The sequence below is a fragment of the Dendrobates tinctorius genome, unplaced genomic scaffold, assembly GCF_039654945.1.
Source record: "Dendrobates tinctorius isolate UK_male_01 unplaced genomic scaffold, ASM3965494v1 ptg000211l, whole genome shotgun sequence".
Lineage (NCBI taxonomy): Eukaryota > Metazoa > Chordata > Amphibia > Anura > Dendrobatidae > Dendrobates > Dendrobates tinctorius.
This window is the reverse complement of record NW_027361878.1, coordinates 16,283,135-16,302,818: the sequence shown is the minus strand read 5'-3', so window position 1 is coordinate 16,302,818 and position 19,684 is coordinate 16,283,135. Positions and strand designations below refer to the sequence as shown.

Genomic DNA, 19,684 nt, shown 5'->3' with positions numbered 1-19,684 from the left:
CTTTATGTTGCACCAAATTCATAAACTATTTGCTCCGTTTTTAAAAATTTTACGCCAAAAAAAAACTATTAGAATAATATATATATATATATATATATATATATATATATATATATATATATATATATATATATATATATTTTACATAACTTATGTCGGTTGCCGGGCTGTTGCCTGATAATAGCAGAATATGTATATAGCATCATGGAATCAATTGTGCAGAGTGCTATCTGAGCAGCGCACACTTGAGTTTATTATATTTTTGGTGTGCGGCCATCACATTCTTCATTGATCGTCCATGTTGGCGCCATTAAATGTTTAAGATTAAAAAAAAAAAAAAAAAAGACGTTCGTGTGGGCTGAAATGCGCTGAGGACTTTTTTTTGTATCTTTATTAAATATAAAATGCATCAAGTGCAGAAAATGTAAAATGTGGCTATAGATTGCTTTTACACTTGGCCGTGACCTAATCATATATCTTCTGCGCATTAGTCATATGTAATTACCTCCTTAGCTCCGGTAACAGAATAGGCGTGGCCTTTCACCAGTTTTTTGAAGGTTATGGCTTCCATATCGGTTGCACTGGTTATCTGTAAAAGAAAAAAATTGACAAAGTCAATAAAACTGAAATAAGAGATAACGTAAGGAAAAAATAGTAGTCAGAAATGACAAATCGGGCTACGGAATAAAATATATTGATAAGATTTCTCATAGAATGGGAGGGATTACAAATCTGCTGAAGATGGACAAGTGTCATCCACAGTGGCATTGCCATGTAGGACCACTTTAATCCTTATTTTCAGACTAGACGTATGCCCCACCAAAATCAGCCGAGCGGTGACCCCCTACAATACCACCGGTAGCAACTCATACACTATCCATTAGTGAAGAGCACGAGTGCTCATTTCTCGAGTGTGCCTAGAGGGCTTGGGTACACACTGAGTAACATGTTCGAGTTCCCATGTTTCGTGGCTGTTAGGCAATCCCCTGCATGTTTTGTGGCTGTCTGTGTATGTCAGGCCATCCCTGCATGTTGTGTGACTGTAACAGCAACAAAACATGCGGCCGTGGGGACCCGAACATGTCACTCAGCACCCGCGATACTGGGTGCATATCCAAACACCCTAGGCAAACTGGAGTAACGAGCACTTGCGCTCATCACTACTTTCTTCTTCTATGGGGGAAAAAGGAAGAATTATATTCACCACAAACATCTTCCATATTGACAGACCTAGAAAAAAGATCATTTTTGTTCTTCATTTTAGAGCTGGATGGCCTATTAAAGGGTTAATCCCATCTTCATAGATGGGCATCAAAGAGCACTCGTAAAGACAAGCACTTATGCAACTTAGTGCTTGTTAAAATTTTAATCCGTTCTTGAGATATTAACACTTTTGTATTATTTACAGCTAGTTGCCTAGGAAACCAACCACCTCTGCTTTCTAAGTTGTAAACACTTCACTGAAGCTAGCTAGCATTAGGAAACATCAGTGCACTCCAGAAAAAAAGCTTTTCAGTACTGTCCAGTAGCAGCGGTCGGTCTCCAAGCTTTAAACTAAAAAAAAAAAAAAAAAAAGAGTTAATATCTTAAAAATGGCTTAAAATTTTAATAGGGGGTAAATTACAAAATTGCTCATATTTACAGGCACTATCCAAAAATAATCATAAACGAGGATGGGGAAAGAGTCAATTCAAAGTCCAAAAATAGCCTACAAGAACATTAAAAAAAAATGTTAAAAGAAAAAAAAAAAAAAAGGCTGTGACTATATTGAGCGTAGATGATCTATAAAATATATTGAAAATCATTTAAGATTTTCTGATCCATCTGTGCACCGGAAAAGACATTTATCAAATCTGTAGGGAAATTTGTGCTCGGCCATCATTGCTCTGTTATAAAGCTATTATACTAATCTTCCTTGAATTAGGGAACATCTGAGGCGGAATAAAAAGGGGAAGCATCAACGGTGTGGAAGTAATTTCCCCCAGAGAAATGGATCAGCCATATGGCTTCACATTTATCTAGGACGAGTAAGGATGTTATCAAAATCCTAGCGGAGAAAGGACGGCTATAGAAAAGGTCCATGAGTGATGAGACGAATACTAGAGTAATCCTAATAATCTCTTACATCAATGGAGCAGCCCATGAGGGAACCCCGCTCTAAAGCCTTTAAGATGATGCCATACAGGTCCGCGGGAGGCTTCTTCAGCTCATACCACTCCGTAACTCCTCCGGTAAAGTCTTCAAAGCCTTCAGAAGTGCTTCCCCCAGACAGCGCTTCATAACTCCCATTAGCTCTACAAAACGGGACATTTTTTTATTAGTCCATATAAAGAGGATATCAGTGTTCTAGAAACCAGCTAGCTGTAAAAAAAAAATAAATATCTGATTAAAAATAAATAAAATAACAGTAAATCACATCAATGAACAGAGTTTGTTAGCGTTCTTGTGGAGAAGGCTATTTGGCGCTCATACTTCGCATAGGCCTTCTCCAGGAGTGCACTCCAGAACTCATTCCCTGATGCCGAGTGAACGAAGACAAGTTTTCCATCCTTAACAGGGAGCAGGTCATCAATGACAACATCTACCCACTCGCCAAACTGCCATAGCTGCGAATACAGAGAAAATGGAAAATGGTTATGTGAAGGATGGCACCAAAGAGATCACACAGAATCCCACCACTGCCACCATTTTTTTAATTCATTTACTGACCTCAAAACAAGAAAAGGATGTAATGTACAGCAGACATATTTGCTCGTGGTTATGAACATTATACAGAGCATAAACACTTAATAATATGCGAGTAATACATACGTAATCCCCCAAGCATATACAAAGAACAACGGCCTATTATAAACATGTAGATCGATTATATCTCACAGGCCTCTATCATGTCGCTTAGATAATGCAGATCGATTATAAATTCCTAAACTACAACTACATCAACTATTTACCAACTCGCAGCCTACTGTCCTTCACCATAGTGTCTCACATGCACTGTCTCTGTCCTACAATGTAAGATGAGAAGAATTCCACTTCACCCAGATCTTATCAAATTTACCCGGGCATCCCCTATTCTGATACAATGTGCGTTCGTATGGAAAAATCGGATTTACTAGATCAATCCAGGTTCTGAGAGAGGGACATGAATTGCCCATCCACCGTAGTGCCAATACTTTCCGTGCCATGAACTTCGTTTCAAGTAGAAAGATCCCAACATGGTGACCCCAAATCTCCTCCTCCCACACCCCAAACAAGCAGACCAGTGGCTCAAGAGGGACAGGAGTTTGCACCAGTGATGAAAAGAATAGCGTCACCTCTTTCCAGTACTGTAGGACAGTAGGACATTGCCATATCATGTGGATAAAGTCTGCATCTGGTGCATGACAACGCAAGCATTCTGATGATTGGAATCGACCCATCTTAAAAAGTCGTATCGGAGTCAAATATGATTGGTTTATTATATACAGTGCCTACAAGTAGTATTCAACCCCCTGCAGAATTAGCAGGTTTACACATTCGGAATTAACTTGGCATTGTGACATTTGGACTGTAGATCAGCCTGGAAGAGTGAAATGCACTGCAGCAAAAAGAATGTTATTTCTTTGTTTAATTTTTTTTTAAATTGTGAAAAGTTTATTCAGAGGGTTCCTTTATTATTCAACCCCTCAAACCACCAGAATTCTGTTTGGTTCCCCTAAAGTATTAAGAAGTATTTCAGGCACCAAGAACAATGAGCTTCATATGTTTGGATTAATTATCTCTTTTTCCAGCCTTTTCTGACTATTTAAGACCCTCCCCAAACTTGTGAACAGCACTCATACATGGTCAACATGGGAAAGACAAAGGAGCATTCCAAGGCCATCAGAGACAAGATCGTGGAGGGTCACAAGGCTGGCAAGGGGTACAAAACCCTTTCCAAGGAGTTGGGCCTACCTGTCTCCACTGTTGGGAGCATCATCCGGAAGTGGAAGGCTTATGGAACTACTGTTAGCCTTCCACGGCCTGGACAGCCTTTGAAAGTTTCCTCCCGTGCCGAGGCCAGGCTTGTCCGAAGAGTCAAGGCTAACCCAAGGACAACAAGGAAGGAGCTCCGGGAAGATCTCATGGCAGTGGGGACATTGGTTTCAGTCAATACCATAAGTAACGTACTCCACCGCAATGGTCTCCGTTCCAGACGAGCCCGTAAGCTACCTTTACTTTCAAAGTGTCATGTCAAGGCTCGTCTACAGTTTGCTCATGATCTCTTGGAGGACTCTGAGACAGACTGGTTCAAGGTTCTCTGGTCTGATGAGACCAAGATCGAGATCTTTGGTGCCAACCACACACGTGACGTTTGGAGACTGGATGGCACTGCATACGACCCCAAGAATACCATCCCTACAGTCAAGCATGGTGGTGGCAGCATCATGCTGTGGGGCTGTTTCTCAGCCAAGGGGCCTGGCCATCTGGTCCGCATCCATGGGAATGCGGATAGCACGGCCTACCTGGAGATTTTGGCCAAGTACCTCCGCTCCTCCATCAAGGATCTTAAGATGGGTCATCATTTCATCTTCCAACAAGACAACGACCCAAAGCACACAGCCAACAAAACCAAGGCCTGGTTCAAGAGGCAAAAAATCAAGCTGTTGGAGTGGCCTAGTCAGTCTCCTGACCTTAACCCAATTGAAAACTTGTGGAAGGAGCTCAAGATTAAAGTCCACATGAGACACCCAAAGAACCTAGATAACTTGGAGAAGATCTGGATGGAGGAGTGGGCCAAGATAACTCCAGAGACCTGTGCCGGCCTGATCTGGTCTTATAAAAGACGATTATTAGCTGTAATTGCAAACAAGGGTTATTCCACAAAATATTAAACCTAGGGGTTGAATAATAATTGACCCACACTTTTATGTTTAAAATTTATTAAAATTTAACTGAGCAACATAACTTTTTGGTTTGTAAGATTTATGCATCTGTTAATAAATCCTGCTCATGTGTGAAGTTTGAAGGCTCTAACTTATTTGCATCTTATCAAACCTGCTAAATCTGCAGGGGGTTGAATACTACTTGTAGGCACTGTACAGCTGCATAATTCTATTATTAATAGATGGTGATACGCCGATCGGAGACTCCAGGATCTCTTCCCACTCCTCTCTCTGCATATTAGGGATGAGTCTTTCCCACTTCGTTTTAACTGAGCTTATGACATTAAAGTCCCATGATCGTACAAGTCTCCTATCAGGGAGACATTATGTTGAATCCAAAAGTCAGTGGACGGGTGATTTAGTACAGTAATATCGGAAAATAAGCGTTTTTCCATAGGGGCATTTCAGCTATGATATCCCGAAATCCAATCACTTTTTTAATCTGCCTCCAACTCCATACTAATCGTGCCAGACGGAGCAAGGGCAGTAGATGAAGGACACCAGGCCCCTCCAACTCCAGGAAACCCAGTGGGCAATCAGTTCCTGCAGCGTGAAGCAAGTGACTTTCAGGATTAGGGAGATCATTACCCGGCATCCATTCACTGAGAGCCTTAGCCTGTCCAGCCAAATAATATAGAAAGAAATCTGGTAGCGCCGCCCCGCCTTCCTTTTTAGGCCTCTGTAGAGTGGACAATTTAAGTTTGCGTCTGGTTTTTCCCCATATAAAAGATGTGGCCTGGGAATTAAGATTCACAAAAAAGGACTTGGGTACCATTACAGCACTGTGCTGAAGGGAATAGCTAAGTTTGGGAAGTAATATCATTTTAATCAGGTTAATGCGTCCGGCCACAGACAACGGTAATTTGCTCCATGTTGCAAATTTAACTCTAACCAGTTCCAGCAGTGGGCAGATATTAAGTTGTAAGTCGAGCGTGCTGTTATGGGATATATGAACACCTAAGTATTTAAAACTAGATACCATAGACAGAGAGGAAAGAGCCTCAAGTCGGGGCATGGGATAGGGGTAGTTGGGCAGACTTCTCCCAATTTATATATAAACCCGAATATTTACTGAATCTGTCTATGGTGGCAATCACTTGAGGCAAAGTTTCCTCTGCCTCATCCATAAATATCACCATATCATCTGCATATTAACCTATGGTATCCACCCGACCTGCTATAGCTATACCCCTAATGCCAGGGGAAGATCTTATACGTATTGCCAATGCCTCAATCGCAAGGGCGAAGAGGGCCGGGGAAAGGGGGCACCCCTGACGGGTTCCCCTATGTAATGAAAAGGACTCAGATATGGAATTGTTCACAATAATATGGGCTTTGGGCTTCATATACAGTAGTTTAACCCATTTTATGAACTTATCACCGAAGCCATACCTCTGTAGGCATGCGGAGAGGAAAGGCCACTCGAGAGTCAAAAGCCTTGGCGGCATCTAGCGATGCCAGTGCCCATTTGTTGTCTGGCATTAGGGAACTATATTGAACTATTGACTGGACTCATCTGATATTAATTGAAGTGCTCTTACACGGCATAAAGCCTGTCTGATCAGGATGTATAAGGTTCAGTATAATCTAATTTAATCTGGTGGCTAGAATCTTAGTAAAGATTTTATAGTCCACATTCACTAACGATATGGGACGGTAGGAGCCACATTCCAAAGGGTCCTTCCCCTCCTTCCTAAGCACTATGATATTGGCCTCGTAAAAGGATTCAGGCATAGATTCCCCCTCCCATATTCCCTGAAATACCTTTTTCAAAAGTGGCGTTAATATGTCCTGGTATTTTCTATACAATTCAATAGGGAACCCGTCCGGCCCAGGGGCCTTCCCAGAGGCCATATCCGTTATGGCATTCTCTATCTCCTCCACAGTAAATTCAGCATCCATAAAGGCTCGCTGACCAGCATCTAAGGTAGGGAATGTTACATCCGACAAGTAATCCAAACACTCCAGACTATCAGAGCCACTTTTAGATTCATATAATGACTTATAATAATTACAAAAGCAGCCAAGAATCTCCTCAGTTGAAGACACCAACGAATCATCCGACCTACGGATCTGCAATATCGTGTTAGGAGGTATTATGTTGGCGCACCAGATAAGCAAGTAAGCTTTTGGCCTGATTTTCCAGTTCAAAATAGGATTGGCGAGCACAGAATAATTTGCGCTTAGACTTAGTATCTATATGCTGGGTGTATAGTCGCTGGGCCGCCAACCACTCAATCCTATTGCCACTGGTTTGGTTAGATATGTATGCAGCCTCTGAGTCCTTCAATCGCCGCTCCACCACCCCATCCTCTCGAGGTTAACTGCCACCATTTCTGAAGTACCAGCATCTCACCACCCCGTTTGACGTCGTTATTACGTCAAACAAATCACGTAACGCAGTCTCCGTCAACTTGGCACAGTTTTACACAGACACTCCCAAGGTGTGAGATCTGTCATTCACAGCCTTTTGAGGCTTGACCCCCCCCCAGATGAGCTAGGTGTTCCATGCCAGATACGATACAAAAGAGTGACATTCATATCTCCCATATTCTTCACAGGTTATTCCTATCATATCGGACTGTGCTTGTAAAAAATAATCACTTTTGTTATTTACTGCTTTTTTAAACAAATTATTATTATTTATTTCTATAGCACCATTGATTCCATGGTGCTGTGTTATGAATGGGTCACCAAGGAGGAAAACAAGACCAAGCCAAGTCACAGAAAACCAGAGAGGTTGGTAACTACGCGGATTGCAGTCCCCTGATCCTAACCACACAACTAACAGCAGCCGTGGAGCATACCTACGATGATTCTAGACGCCTCGTCACCGCCGGAGGACTAAATAAGCCTAAAGCAAGAAAAGGGAAAATCTAAAACTGCACCAGAGCAGACCCCAAAGGAACAGACAGCCCCCACACATGTATTGACAGTGAGACAAGATGAAAACACGAACACAGGTAGGAAAATAGGCTGAGCAAACAATGGGGCCCACACAAGCTAGAAAGGACAGGAAAGGAAAGATACTGTCTGCAATCACGCCAAAAAACCCTGCAAAAATGTCCAACACTTCTGATAGCAAAAAATACCCTGAAGTCACTAGACTTCTCCCACTATATCAGCACTCTGGCATATTCTGAGAACAGAGCAAAAAGAGGCCAATCTAATAAGGGACAAAAAGCAAACTGGCACATACAGTGTCATAAGAGTGGAAATTCAGCACAGCCCTAGCCGGGGCTGGCTGACCACACAAAAAACTGAATAGACCAAACCAAATCCAATGTGAACATTAGCAAAGACAACTTAGCTTGAGAAGGCAGGAACTGAGCTGGAAACTAAAACCTCAGTAGGCAGGAAAAAAATCACCAGCATGGGAATAGGGAGTCGGCTGTCTTAAATCCAGTCTGAGACTCCAGATGTCCACTCCTCTTCCTCATTATCAGGTGGCAGGTCTCTCTTAATCAGATCAGCTTCACTACCTCCTGCCACCACCAGAGGGAGCCCGGAAAGAGGTCTCAAAACTCCTCTGTCAGCACAGCACAACCAGCTCCCTCACCAGAAAATGAGTTCACAACAGTGCTGTACATGAGAAGGGGTTACATACAAATTACAGACATCACTTACAGTAAAACTAACAATGACAGACTGATACAGAGGGGAGAGAGGACCCTGCCCTTTCAGGCTTACATGCTACAAGATGGTGGGGAAGGAGACAGTAGGTTGGGGGGTTGCAGCAGTTCCGGTGTTGGTTGAGGTGATATCTCCGGTAGTGGAGAGAAGGTAGCGGGGTTATTGCAGGCTGTAGGCTTTCTTGAAGAAGTGGGTTTTCAGGTTCCGTCTGAAGCATTCAAATGTGGTTGATAGTCGGACATGCTGGGGCAAAGAATTCCAGAGGTTGGGTGATATTCGGGAGAAGTCTTGGAGGCGGTTGGGTGAGGAGCGAATAAGTGTGGAGGAGAGAAGGAGGTCTTGGGAGGACCGGAGATTACGTGAGGGAAGGTATCGGGAGATTAGTTTAGAGACATTTGGGGGAGACAGGTTATAGATGGCCTTGTAGGTCAGTATTAGTAATTTGAACTGGATACGCTGAGGGAATGGGAGCCAATGAAGAGATTGCAGAGGGGAGAAGCAGAGGAGTAGCGAGGAGAGAGATGAATTAGTCGGGCAGCAGAGTTAAGGATGGACTGGAGAGGTGTGAGGGTGTTAGCAGGGAGATCACAGAAAAGTATGTTGCAGAAGTCCAAACATTCTTGAGATATTAACACTTGTTTACAGCTTGTTGCCTAGGAGACCGACCACCGCTGCGGTCTGCACTAAAGCTGGCCAGGATTAGTAAGTAACAGCGCGCTCCAGCATTCCTGGACAACTTCCTAACATTTCGTAAAACAACTATACAATGTGAAAAAAATGCTAAATTTATATACAAATTATAGCAATTTAATATAGTGCTTTCTCAGGGCTGCCACATCAATGCCAATAGTCGTACAATTTTGACCAACTAGGCAGTGCACTAGAGATTTCTACCGTTATCTGCTATATTCTGGCGTAAAAACCATGATGAGTCCCCATTTATACATAGAATTCTGTAACGCAAAAGAATAATGTATGGTGGTACACCTGCTGTCTTGTGTATAAATATGTGATTCCTCAGCTGTTATATTATTCTAGCCTGATGAAGAGACCGGAGTAGTCTCGAAAGCTTGCAATGTGTCACCATCTTTTCAGTTAGCCATTAAAAGGTATCAACCACTGAGGACTCTCAATTCTGAATATTTTTCTTGGTGGTACACGATAAGACAACCCGCAGCTTTTGGGGCGATGGGCTCTGGCCGACGTTTCCCAATGGGGGTCATTCCACAAAATCTGCTTGATTATGGCTGTTTAACTCGTTAGTTAAAAAGGGGAAGGTGTAGTGTTCCTTTTTTTTTTTTTTTAAATAATTTTGAGATACAAGAACAAATATCGGTAATATTTGTATAAAAAATGAGAAGTACCGGTTCTTTATACTCAAAGCCTATGTAGCTATGGAAAGCGATCCATGAATATTTCTGCTTTTAAAGAGTAAATGAGGACGCCAGTCCAGACATTGAACGGAGAGGGTGGTTCGGTGCTGATCGGCACCATGTCCCCTCAACTGACTGGCCCCGTGGTCTGACCCTATACGCCAAAATGTGTATGATCAGATTTAATACTCCCTGTGATAAAGCTTCAGGGAAAAATAAATATCCAAACACTTTCTTCTAACCTTACAAAATACAAATTTAAGGCCGTGTTCACATGAAGCATAAATGCTGAAATTTTTTCTATCTGCTGCTTTTTATCTGCATGTTTACTGCAGGTGTCTGAATAAAAATGTGTAAATCTTCTCTGATTATTGTGTTTCCCGTTTATTTGATGCATTTTTTGGTACATATTTAAAGCCTCTTATTTTAAAGGGGTTGTCCAATATTAGGGCAACCCCTTGTCAGACCCCACGCTTGGTCCCGATTAAATAAAAAAGCCTATACCTCCAGTGCTGGTGCTGTTCCATGCTGGCACTCGCGGTCCAGAGGCTCTCGTGGAGGTTGTTGTGACCTATGATGCCTGGTGCCCAATCAGAGCTGGCGTCACTGTCTCCGCCTCCTGTCAAATTGAACCTGAACAGGAAGTCCAGGCTGCAGGTGATCTCTAACTTCCTATTCGTGTTTGATTCAACAGAAGGCGGTGATTGGGCGACGGGGTCACGTGTCACAACAGCAGCGCGGGAGTCCCGGAACCGCAAGTGCCGACACGGCAGGAATGGCGTTGGCACGGGAGGCGAGTATAGGCTTTATTTTATCGAGACCAAGCGTGGGGAATAAGAAAGGATTGTCCTAGTAGTGGACAACCCCTTTAATCATGGACCAGATTAGCGAATATTCAGAACTTTGCTGTTTTTTTCCCCCATTTTTTTGTGGCTACTAAATGAACAACGTTTGAGATGAGATTTTGTAAGAAGCCCTTGCAATATAAAGATGCCTGCAAGCTCGGCCAGCTGCGCTTTTTGCTTTTGGCAAAACTTCGGGTATAAGAGTTGTATCCTGTATAATACCTGCGTACATAATATTCTACCTCTATAAGTGATGATATACAATGTACAAAGCACGCCCTCAGATGTCATATTTAACCGGCTTTGTTCCCACAAACCCTCCCTGCAGGACAAAGCTGTGACCCGTGCCTGACCTTCCTTCTGCGCCATGCCTGACCTTTAATTATTCCCATTAATCCCTTTTTTGTTTCTCACTAAACCTGCAGCTATGAGTAGTATTAAAGATATTAAACTGCAGTAGTTAGATTGTGATTGCAGGTACAGCATACTGTCAGTGGGGGCAGACCGGCAATAATTGGCCTACCTTCGGGGATATTATCAGGGCTTAAAGGGGTTGACCAGTTTATATATGGAGCATTGGTTAACACTGCTTTACGATGTTTGCAGCCGAGGCAGCAATGCATCAAAGGAGCGCAACAGAACTGAAGCTGGCCAAACCCGGTGATCCAGCCAGCTTCAGAGCAGCACGTACAAACTCCATCAGAGAGCTTGTAAGCACTGAGCTTTTTGACTAAGAAACCAGCCACAATGGATAGACTGCAGGTAATAAAAGAATGAAAAATCCCCCAACTATTAAGAATGCAGAAGATTTTTAATAAGTAAAAAGCAAAGTTGACTGTTTTTTTAGCAGGTGCTTTGTAAATTTTAACCTTTTACATTGCTGAGAAAACCCTCTTTTTTAAAGCATCAATTTTCTATTGTGTTGAATTTACTTCTGATATTCATGTGATTGAGACCTGACTCCAGTAGCCTAACCAAACAGAGCGCCATCAGTTATTTCATCAACATGTGACGGAAAAGAGTAAAACGTAAAACAGTTTGATTCTGAAAATTGTTCAAGCTGTGACCTGGAATGTTCAAGTAATAGTACTATCGAGGGAGGACTGGCTCCAAGGGCGGACTGGCTCCAAGGGCGGACTGGCTCCAAGGGCGGACTGGCTCCAAGGGCGGACTGGCTCCAAGGGAGGACTGGCTCCAAGGGAGGACTGGGCCCAAGGGAGGACTGGGCCCAAGGGAGGACTGGGCCCAAGCTACTGTGTACTCTGAGATTTGTAACAATCAAGCATAAATTTAGGAAAAGTAAAATTCTTCTCTTTTAACCAATATGTTCTGCAAATTATTCTAGAAAAAGGATTATTGACCTTTATCCAACAGGTATCCAGTAGCCGCTCAATACTTGAGATGACAGGCAGAAAAATATCTTAGCTATTCGATGATTAGTTTTGCCTGCAGCTTTATTTCAACTTGAACAACATAAATACATTAGAATAAGAATAAGGTGTGTATTCTGAAAGCACAAAAGGACACGCTATAGTTTAAGACCAATGCATACATTAGTGTCCCGTGACCTGTCTCACAGACTGCGTAGCTCTCCTGGCTGCTGACGGAGGAGCATGTGACCAGACGCCTCCATCACCCTCCAGCAATTACTAAACACTGCACATGGGAAAGGTTTTTTTTTTCTATTGGTGAAGACTGATTGCGATAACAAGTGTAAGTGCGACAAAATAATGGCATCAGAATTTATTAAAATCCAAAAAAAGAAAAAAAAAAAAGTGGACAACCCCTTCGAGAGATCATATGCCGCCAACCTGGTTCTCCAGGACTAACTTGTTGATGAACTTGATGCATATCAATACATTAGTCAAGGACAAACCTTTTAAGATCAGACATGATAAAAGAGTTCAGATTAAAAAATAAATAAAACAAATGTAGGAGAGTTACATTTTTAAAATTATTTTTTTTTTTTTTTGCATTAGTTATAAGGTCTTGGGATTTTGAGACTTGTCAAACAAAGCATTGTGATGCACTCAGGGAGTGACTTTTCTGGTTTACACAGTGTGGCATGTGCAGGAAGATTACGATAATCTTGGTAGGAATGCCAAATTAAGGTGGAGTTGTAGGACTTAAAAAGATTTCGATAGTAACAATAACGGGTGTGATCCTGGAACATGATGCCCCGATCGCCTCCCTTCGAGATAGCGAGGCCTCTAAATTCATTTTGGTATACAGATGTTACATGACGACAGACTATGGCTGTGTGCACACGCTGCGGATTCTGCTGCGGTTCCGGCCCTGCGGAACTGCAGCAGTTCCGCAGACATGGTACAGTACCATGTAACTCTATGGGTTTTCAAAACCGCTGTGCTCACGCTGCGTTTTTGCTGCGGTTTATAAACCGCAGCATGTCAATTGTTTCTGCGGATTCCGCTGTGGTTTCACACCTTTAACATAGAAGAGGTGTGAAACCGCAGACCAAACCGCAGCAAAAGCGCAGGTCACTTTACCTGCGGTTCCGCACAGAAAAACCCGCAGGTGAATCCGCTGCGTGTGCACATAGCCTTTGACTGTTTGTCACTTAAAGGTACAGTGGGGAAAAAAAGTATTTAGTCAGTCAGCAATAGTGCAAGTTCCACCACTTAAAAAGATGAGAGGCGTCTGTAATTTACATCATAGGTAGACCTCAACTATGGGAGACAAACTGAGAAAAAAAAATCCAGAAAATCACATTGTCTGTTTTTTTTTCATTTTATTTGCATATTATGGTGGAAAATAAGTATTTGGTCAGAAACAAGCAATCAAGATTTCTGGCTCTCACAGACCTGTAACTTCTTCTTTAAGAGTCTCCTCTTTCCTCCACTCATTACCTGTAGTAATGGCACCTGTTTAAACTTGTTATCAGTATAAAAAGACACCTGTGCACACCCTCAAACAGTCTGACTCCAAACTCCACTATGGTGAAGACCAAAGAGCTGTCAAAGGACACCAGAAACAAAATTGTAGCCCTGCACCAGGCTGGGAAGACTGAATCTGCAATAGCCAACCAGCTTGGAGTGAAGAAATCAACTGTGGGAGCAATAATTAGAAAATGGAAGACATACAAGACCACTGATAATCTCCCTCGATCTGGTGCTCCACGCAAAATCCCACCCCGTGGGGTCAGAATGATCACAAGAACGGTGAGCAAAAATCCCAGAACCACGCGGGGGGACCTAGTGAATGAACTGCAGAGAGCTGGGACCAATGTAACAAGGCCTACCATAAGTAACACACTACGCCACCATGGACTCAGATCCTGCAGTGCCAGACGTGTCCCACTGCTTAAGCCTGTACATGTCCGGGCCCGTCTGAAGTTTGCTAGAGAGCATTTGGATGATCCAGAGGAGTTTTGGGAGAATGTCCTATGGTCTGATGAAACCAAACTGGAACTGTTTGGTAGAAACACAACTTGTCGTGTTTGGAGGAAAAAGAATACCGAGTTGCATCCATCAAACACCATACCTACTGTAAAGCATGGTGGTGGAAACATCATGCTTTGGGGCTGTTTCTCTGCAAAGGGGCCAGGACGACTGATCCGGGTACATGAAAGAATGAATGGGGCCATATATCGTGAGATTTTGAGTGCAAACCTCCTTCCATCAGCAAGGGCATTGAAGATGAAACGTGGCTGGGTCTTTCAACATGACAATGATCCAAAGCACACCGCCAGGGCAACGAAGGAGTGGCTTCGTAAGAAGCATTTCAAGGTCCTGGAGTGGCCTAGCCAGTCTCCAGATCTCAACCCTATAGAAAACCTTTGGAGGGAGTTGAAAGTCCGTGTTGCCAAGCGAAAAGCCAAAAACATCACTGCTCTAGAGGAGATCTGCATGGAGGAATGGGCCAACATACCAACAACAGTGTGTGGCAACCTTGTGAAGACTTACAGAAAACGTTTGACCTCTGTCATTGCCAACAAAGGATATATCACAAAGTATTGAGATGAAATTTTGTTTCTGACCAAATACTTATTTTCCACCATAATATGCAAATAAAATGAAAAAAAAACAGACAATGTGATTTTCTGGATTTTTTTTTCTCAGTTTGTCTCCCATAGTTGAAGTCTACCTATGATGTAAATTACAGACGCCTCTCATCTTTTTAAGTGGTGGAACTTGCACTATTGCTGACTGACTAAATACTTTTTTACCCCACTGTATATCCATTGGGTTTTATCTGAGGATTTCCCATACGTTCCTTATAGGTGCAACAGATGGGTTGTAAAGATATAAGCCGACCTTCTTCATTACGGCCATAAACTGTACAGCTATCATGTAATTTACTAGGGATGGAGAGATCAGGCCAGTGCGTGCCTCCACTACGTTTGGTCTCAATGAAAAGCCATAGGAGCAGGCACCAGGTCAAGTTTCGTGAAGACTACAAACTACAGAGTTAATTTGCTGGTTAATTGGAGAGGAAACTCTCCAACAAAACTCCTGGTTTTTGAACTCCTGGTTTTTGGAGACTATCCCAGTGTGAACATGCCTTTACAATGGAAAGCCTCTAAAGTCTTATGAACATTTCGGATTACCTGAAAATGGAATACTCCAGCATAATCCTGCTGAAAGCTCTGACCATGAGGAACCACACGGTGAAGTAAAGAGTCATTCAACGTCAAGGAGGCGATGGCAGCAAGGAGCCAACAGTCACCTGGGAAGGATGAGCAAAATTCGTCAAAGAGTTACAATGGAAACATTTGTGATAAATGTAAAAAAAAAAAAAAGTATTTTCTGCTCCATTATCTGTGAACTGGGGTGAACGGGACTTATAAACCAGTCCAATGATTGCACATAAAACAGTATACTGTATGTACCGATGAGCCTAAGCAATGTGCCCCTTCTCTTTCAGCAATCTCGGCCCCTCCAGATGAGTCTAATTTTTTAACTACTACTTTCACGAAGAGAGGAGTTATTTGCATTTATTTTGCAGGAGAGATACAATTTCTAAGGACCCAACAGGCGACAGATGATCAGATATTCATGAATGGTCATTCAGAAATATAATATATTGACTGAGGTTGATCTTTAAAGAGAGGTTGTCCAGGATTAGAAAAACACGGCCGCTTTCTTGCAGCACAACGAACATCTTTGGATTATGTCTGGTAAAGTAGCGCAGCTGTATTGAAGTGAAAGGGACCGACCCGCAGTACCATATGTAACATGCAGACAGGTGTAGTGATGTTTTTAAAAGGGAGCAGCCAGTTTCTAATTCTGGATAACCACTTAAAGGAAAGAAATCCATAGTAAAAATGTCACCACTAAACATGCTACCATAGGTGTGCACTTTCATTTTTCATTAAGTGGGGGGAGATTTCTGTTCTTTGTTTGAAAAATAAAAATGGCAATTATCTAATATCTTGGGACACTGTCACTTGAGATCTCCCCAAATTTGACAGTATCCTTTTGCTTTCAGAGGGTCCCCCCCTCCCGATAGGTAGCTTGCAGTCCAATCCAAATTTCAGATTTATTTTTTTTTTTATAGGAGCGGCAATCGCAGTAATTCAGGTTGCATAGGAGCATCTCTCCCAGTAATACAGGATGGATTTGAGTTCTGAGAGTAACCAGAATGCTGATCGCTTTCATACATCAGCACAGCTTTCCGCTCTATGTTCTTTCTTCCTTGTATGTAGCCAGTATTCTGTGCCTTCCCTGAGATCCTCTTTCTCCTTCCCATTACAGATCTGTGTTTAATCCCCACTACTTCTGCTGTTACTAAGGCTATATACTTGTGTATGTTACCATTCAAGAGAAACGTGATATTTTTCCTCAGGTGTCATCCTAGCTGCATTGTTTTTTTTCCCCCTTCACTAAAGCAGGTAAACTGAACTTTTTTTTTTAATCTATTGACTCTCAACAATGGATCAGATAAAAATGGATGAAACACAGATGGAAAACTGGAGTAAAAATCGGCCGTGTTTCATCTAGCTTTATATTTCCAGGTAAACAAAAAAAAAAAAAGTGCAGTTTTTGCTCTAATGTTGCCGCTACTTCCCCGAATACTATTTTTCTGCAGTCTATGACATTTCAAAACTCTCATGCACACATCTTAATTTTTTTTTTCCTGAGTAACTTGTGCTTTGCTTGTTTTTTACAGAATAGAGCATGTCACTTCTTTCAGCATTTTTTCTGTTATTTCAGCGTTTTTTACCCATTGAAAGTAATGGGTGATGAAAGAAAAATGCTGAAAAAACGCAGATATCAGATTTTGCTACATTTTATGTTCCAAAACCTTATGAAGTAGAATATGATTTTTTTTTGGTCACTAAACTTTATCGGCATGCACAAGAGACAAAATGTAGTATGATAAAAACACAGCAAAAAAAAAATGCATACAAAAAAAAAAAAAACTAAGCAAAAGACGCAAGAAAAAAAACAAGTAAAACCTGCCACATATGAACATGGCCTATGGGTCAGTGTAATGTCTGAGAACAAAAGAGACAATACACGGACGTATTACACGGATGTGTGAATGCAGCCTTACACCGAGAAGGGAAGGAGAGCAAAGGGCCATCAGCAGACATTTTTTCGCAGATGTCTCCTATAGATAAAGGGCTTGAGGACACTTGCCGAGAGCGAAATGATAGAGACATTTTAATGAAGACTATTTAGAAAAAGTTGCTTAACATTGCATTTCGGTAGCAAATGAACAAAAATAGTTTATTTCCACATCACGTTAGGACTCTTGTGGCAAAATGTGGGCTATAGCCACAATCAGATGAGCAGCATCGATGTATGGCCACAAGCAGAAAGTGCTCATTGGGTAGATCACTGTGTTTGTGAACATTGTGTCAATCGGCGCCATTTTTCTTCTATTTACCTAGGGAAGCAGAAACTATAGGGGTTTAGGAGGGGTCTACAATGCAGCACTAAAGGAACCAGAAACAACCAGATATAGATAAAACGTGACTCAGCAATGCCCAGAAGGGTACGCCAATAATATACATAGAAAAGTATTTAGGACTTAAACACCCACACAGCAGAGAAATATATAGAAGTGCAAAGTACAACAGACATGGAAGACATATACGACACAGAAACACGCAACAATGCATGAATGTATTACACGCAACTACAGACACGCCTGAGCTACAGGGCCGTGACTCAGAGAAGAGAAATGCTAGGCAGGAGGAGGGAGTGATGCCTGAGGGAATCCCGGGATCACACGCCCAAATGAAACCTCAACCTTCACTCCCTCCAACGCCCAACACATTACACCCCGGAGCGCCACCATTGAGGTACAGCATCCACTCCGAACATCTGGTGGGAATAAAGAACAACATTCTCTCAGCAGAAGAGAAGGCTCCAAAACCAGGACTGCAGTATATTACCAGGGGAGAAGATATAACAATACAAAATACATTATTAAAGCACCACTCCAGGGTTTTGGTTTTTTATCCCAGCGCTGGAGTGGTGCTACTAAACTAAGCTCCCTGCCCCTACTCTTATACTTACCAGCCACTGGGTCGCCCCCGCTGGCTTCACCCAGGGCTGTGGGGTACTCGGTACCGGGCCGGTGTCAGGGGGATGATGTGTCACAGCAGCGGTGACCCGGTCCATGGCCCTGGGCCCCAATATCAATGGCGGTGGTGTTTGGTTGTAATGTAAAGTTTGTGACGCCACCCGTGCGTGGTATTTGGCAAGTAAGATGGTAAGCCAACGCTGCTTGCAGATCCACTGGGACTGATGGTGTGATTCAGCCAAGATGGTGTAGCTCCCCACAGGTGGAGCTGTAGTCCCAGGGCAGTGTATAGGTGCGATGGAGGAGTAGGGGCACAGAATGGTGTAGATGTTGATACCCCCAATGTAGCGGTGCTGATGCGGGAATGAATGGAGGACACCAGGGCTTGCAGTTTCAAAGCTTTACTCACAGTTCGTAGTGCACACAGGTGCCCGCTTTGGTACCGTGTCCTCCGGGACAGAGGCTCAGCCAACCTCCAGGCAATATAGGGCTCTCCCCGACAGCACCCCTCTAACATGTGCCTTTGCTGAACGACTCCTCTATAGCGCCTATTGGTGTGAAGAGCTCCAGCACCGTGGTTCTCTGAAGTTCCTCCTGTCAGATGTTCCTAACAACTCTCTCACTTGTATGACAGACAGCTGTAGCCTGCTTCAGGGACTCCCTTCTCCTGAATCCCGGCTCTCTATCCGTTTCGCTGTTGTGTCCCAAGTCTTGGATGGGAGTAGTGCATTTACAGCCAACTACTCCACCGGTGTCTGCTGCAGAACCATAAGTGTCTATACAACCTCGGGGACCGGGCCCCGGCCGTGCGCGCAGAACCTATAGGCAGGGTTCCTATTCAACCCACTCCTCCTCTCTGTTCTCCTTCCACTTCGTTCCGTACTTGTCTCTCTCTCTCTCTTATGGAAATGCAGGTTACAGTTCTACGTCTCTCTCTCTCTCTCTCTCCCCTTCTTCCAGGGACCCTCACTCCTGTCTGAGTGGCTTCCGTCCCGACCGACCTTCTGTCAGCCTGTCCCCCTCAGGGACTGACCTCGACTACCCTCTGGGAGACTGACCTGTAATTCTATCTTTCCCAGTCTTTTTATACTAACTCCACCCACCTCCCAGCACATCTCGTGTTACGAAGCAGGGTTCCACGAAGGGTGCTCTGCTACCCCCAGCCTGAAGCTGCTAGGTGTCCCTGCTGAACTATCCTGTGTGTGGGATGCAGGTGTTGGAGTGTGGCAGGGAGTTCCCACCTTACCTGGATGGTGGGGCACTACACCTTAGGAGAAGGTGCAGTACCTCTGTGGCGACTGAGCCTCAGGGGCGCCACACCACCATCTTCAGCTGTTCCTAGTGCCACTTCGGTCCTGCGCTGCCATCTTGTGACTATAACTTCTGACTGACCGGAAGTCAGAAGTAATAATCACAAGTTCTCAGCGGAAGGCTA

At 43.2% G+C, this 19,684-nt stretch overlaps 1 protein-coding gene across 1 annotated transcript in view; it reads right to left on the bottom strand.

The window, feature by feature from the left end:
* Positions 1-19,684, bottom strand: part of CAPN1 (calpain 1) — a 59,253-nt gene that overhangs the window by 23,450 nt on the left and 16,119 nt on the right. Inside the window, exons 4-7 of the mRNA XM_073554513.1 lie at positions 15,323-15,441; positions 2,473-2,606; positions 2,126-2,294; positions 506-589 (exon numbers count right to left, since the gene is read on the bottom strand). Of these exons, the coding sequence (XP_073410614.1) occupies positions 506-589; positions 2,126-2,294; positions 2,473-2,606; positions 15,323-15,441 (506 nt within the window). The remainder of the gene's footprint in view (positions 1-505; positions 590-2,125; positions 2,295-2,472; positions 2,607-15,322; positions 15,442-19,684) is intronic.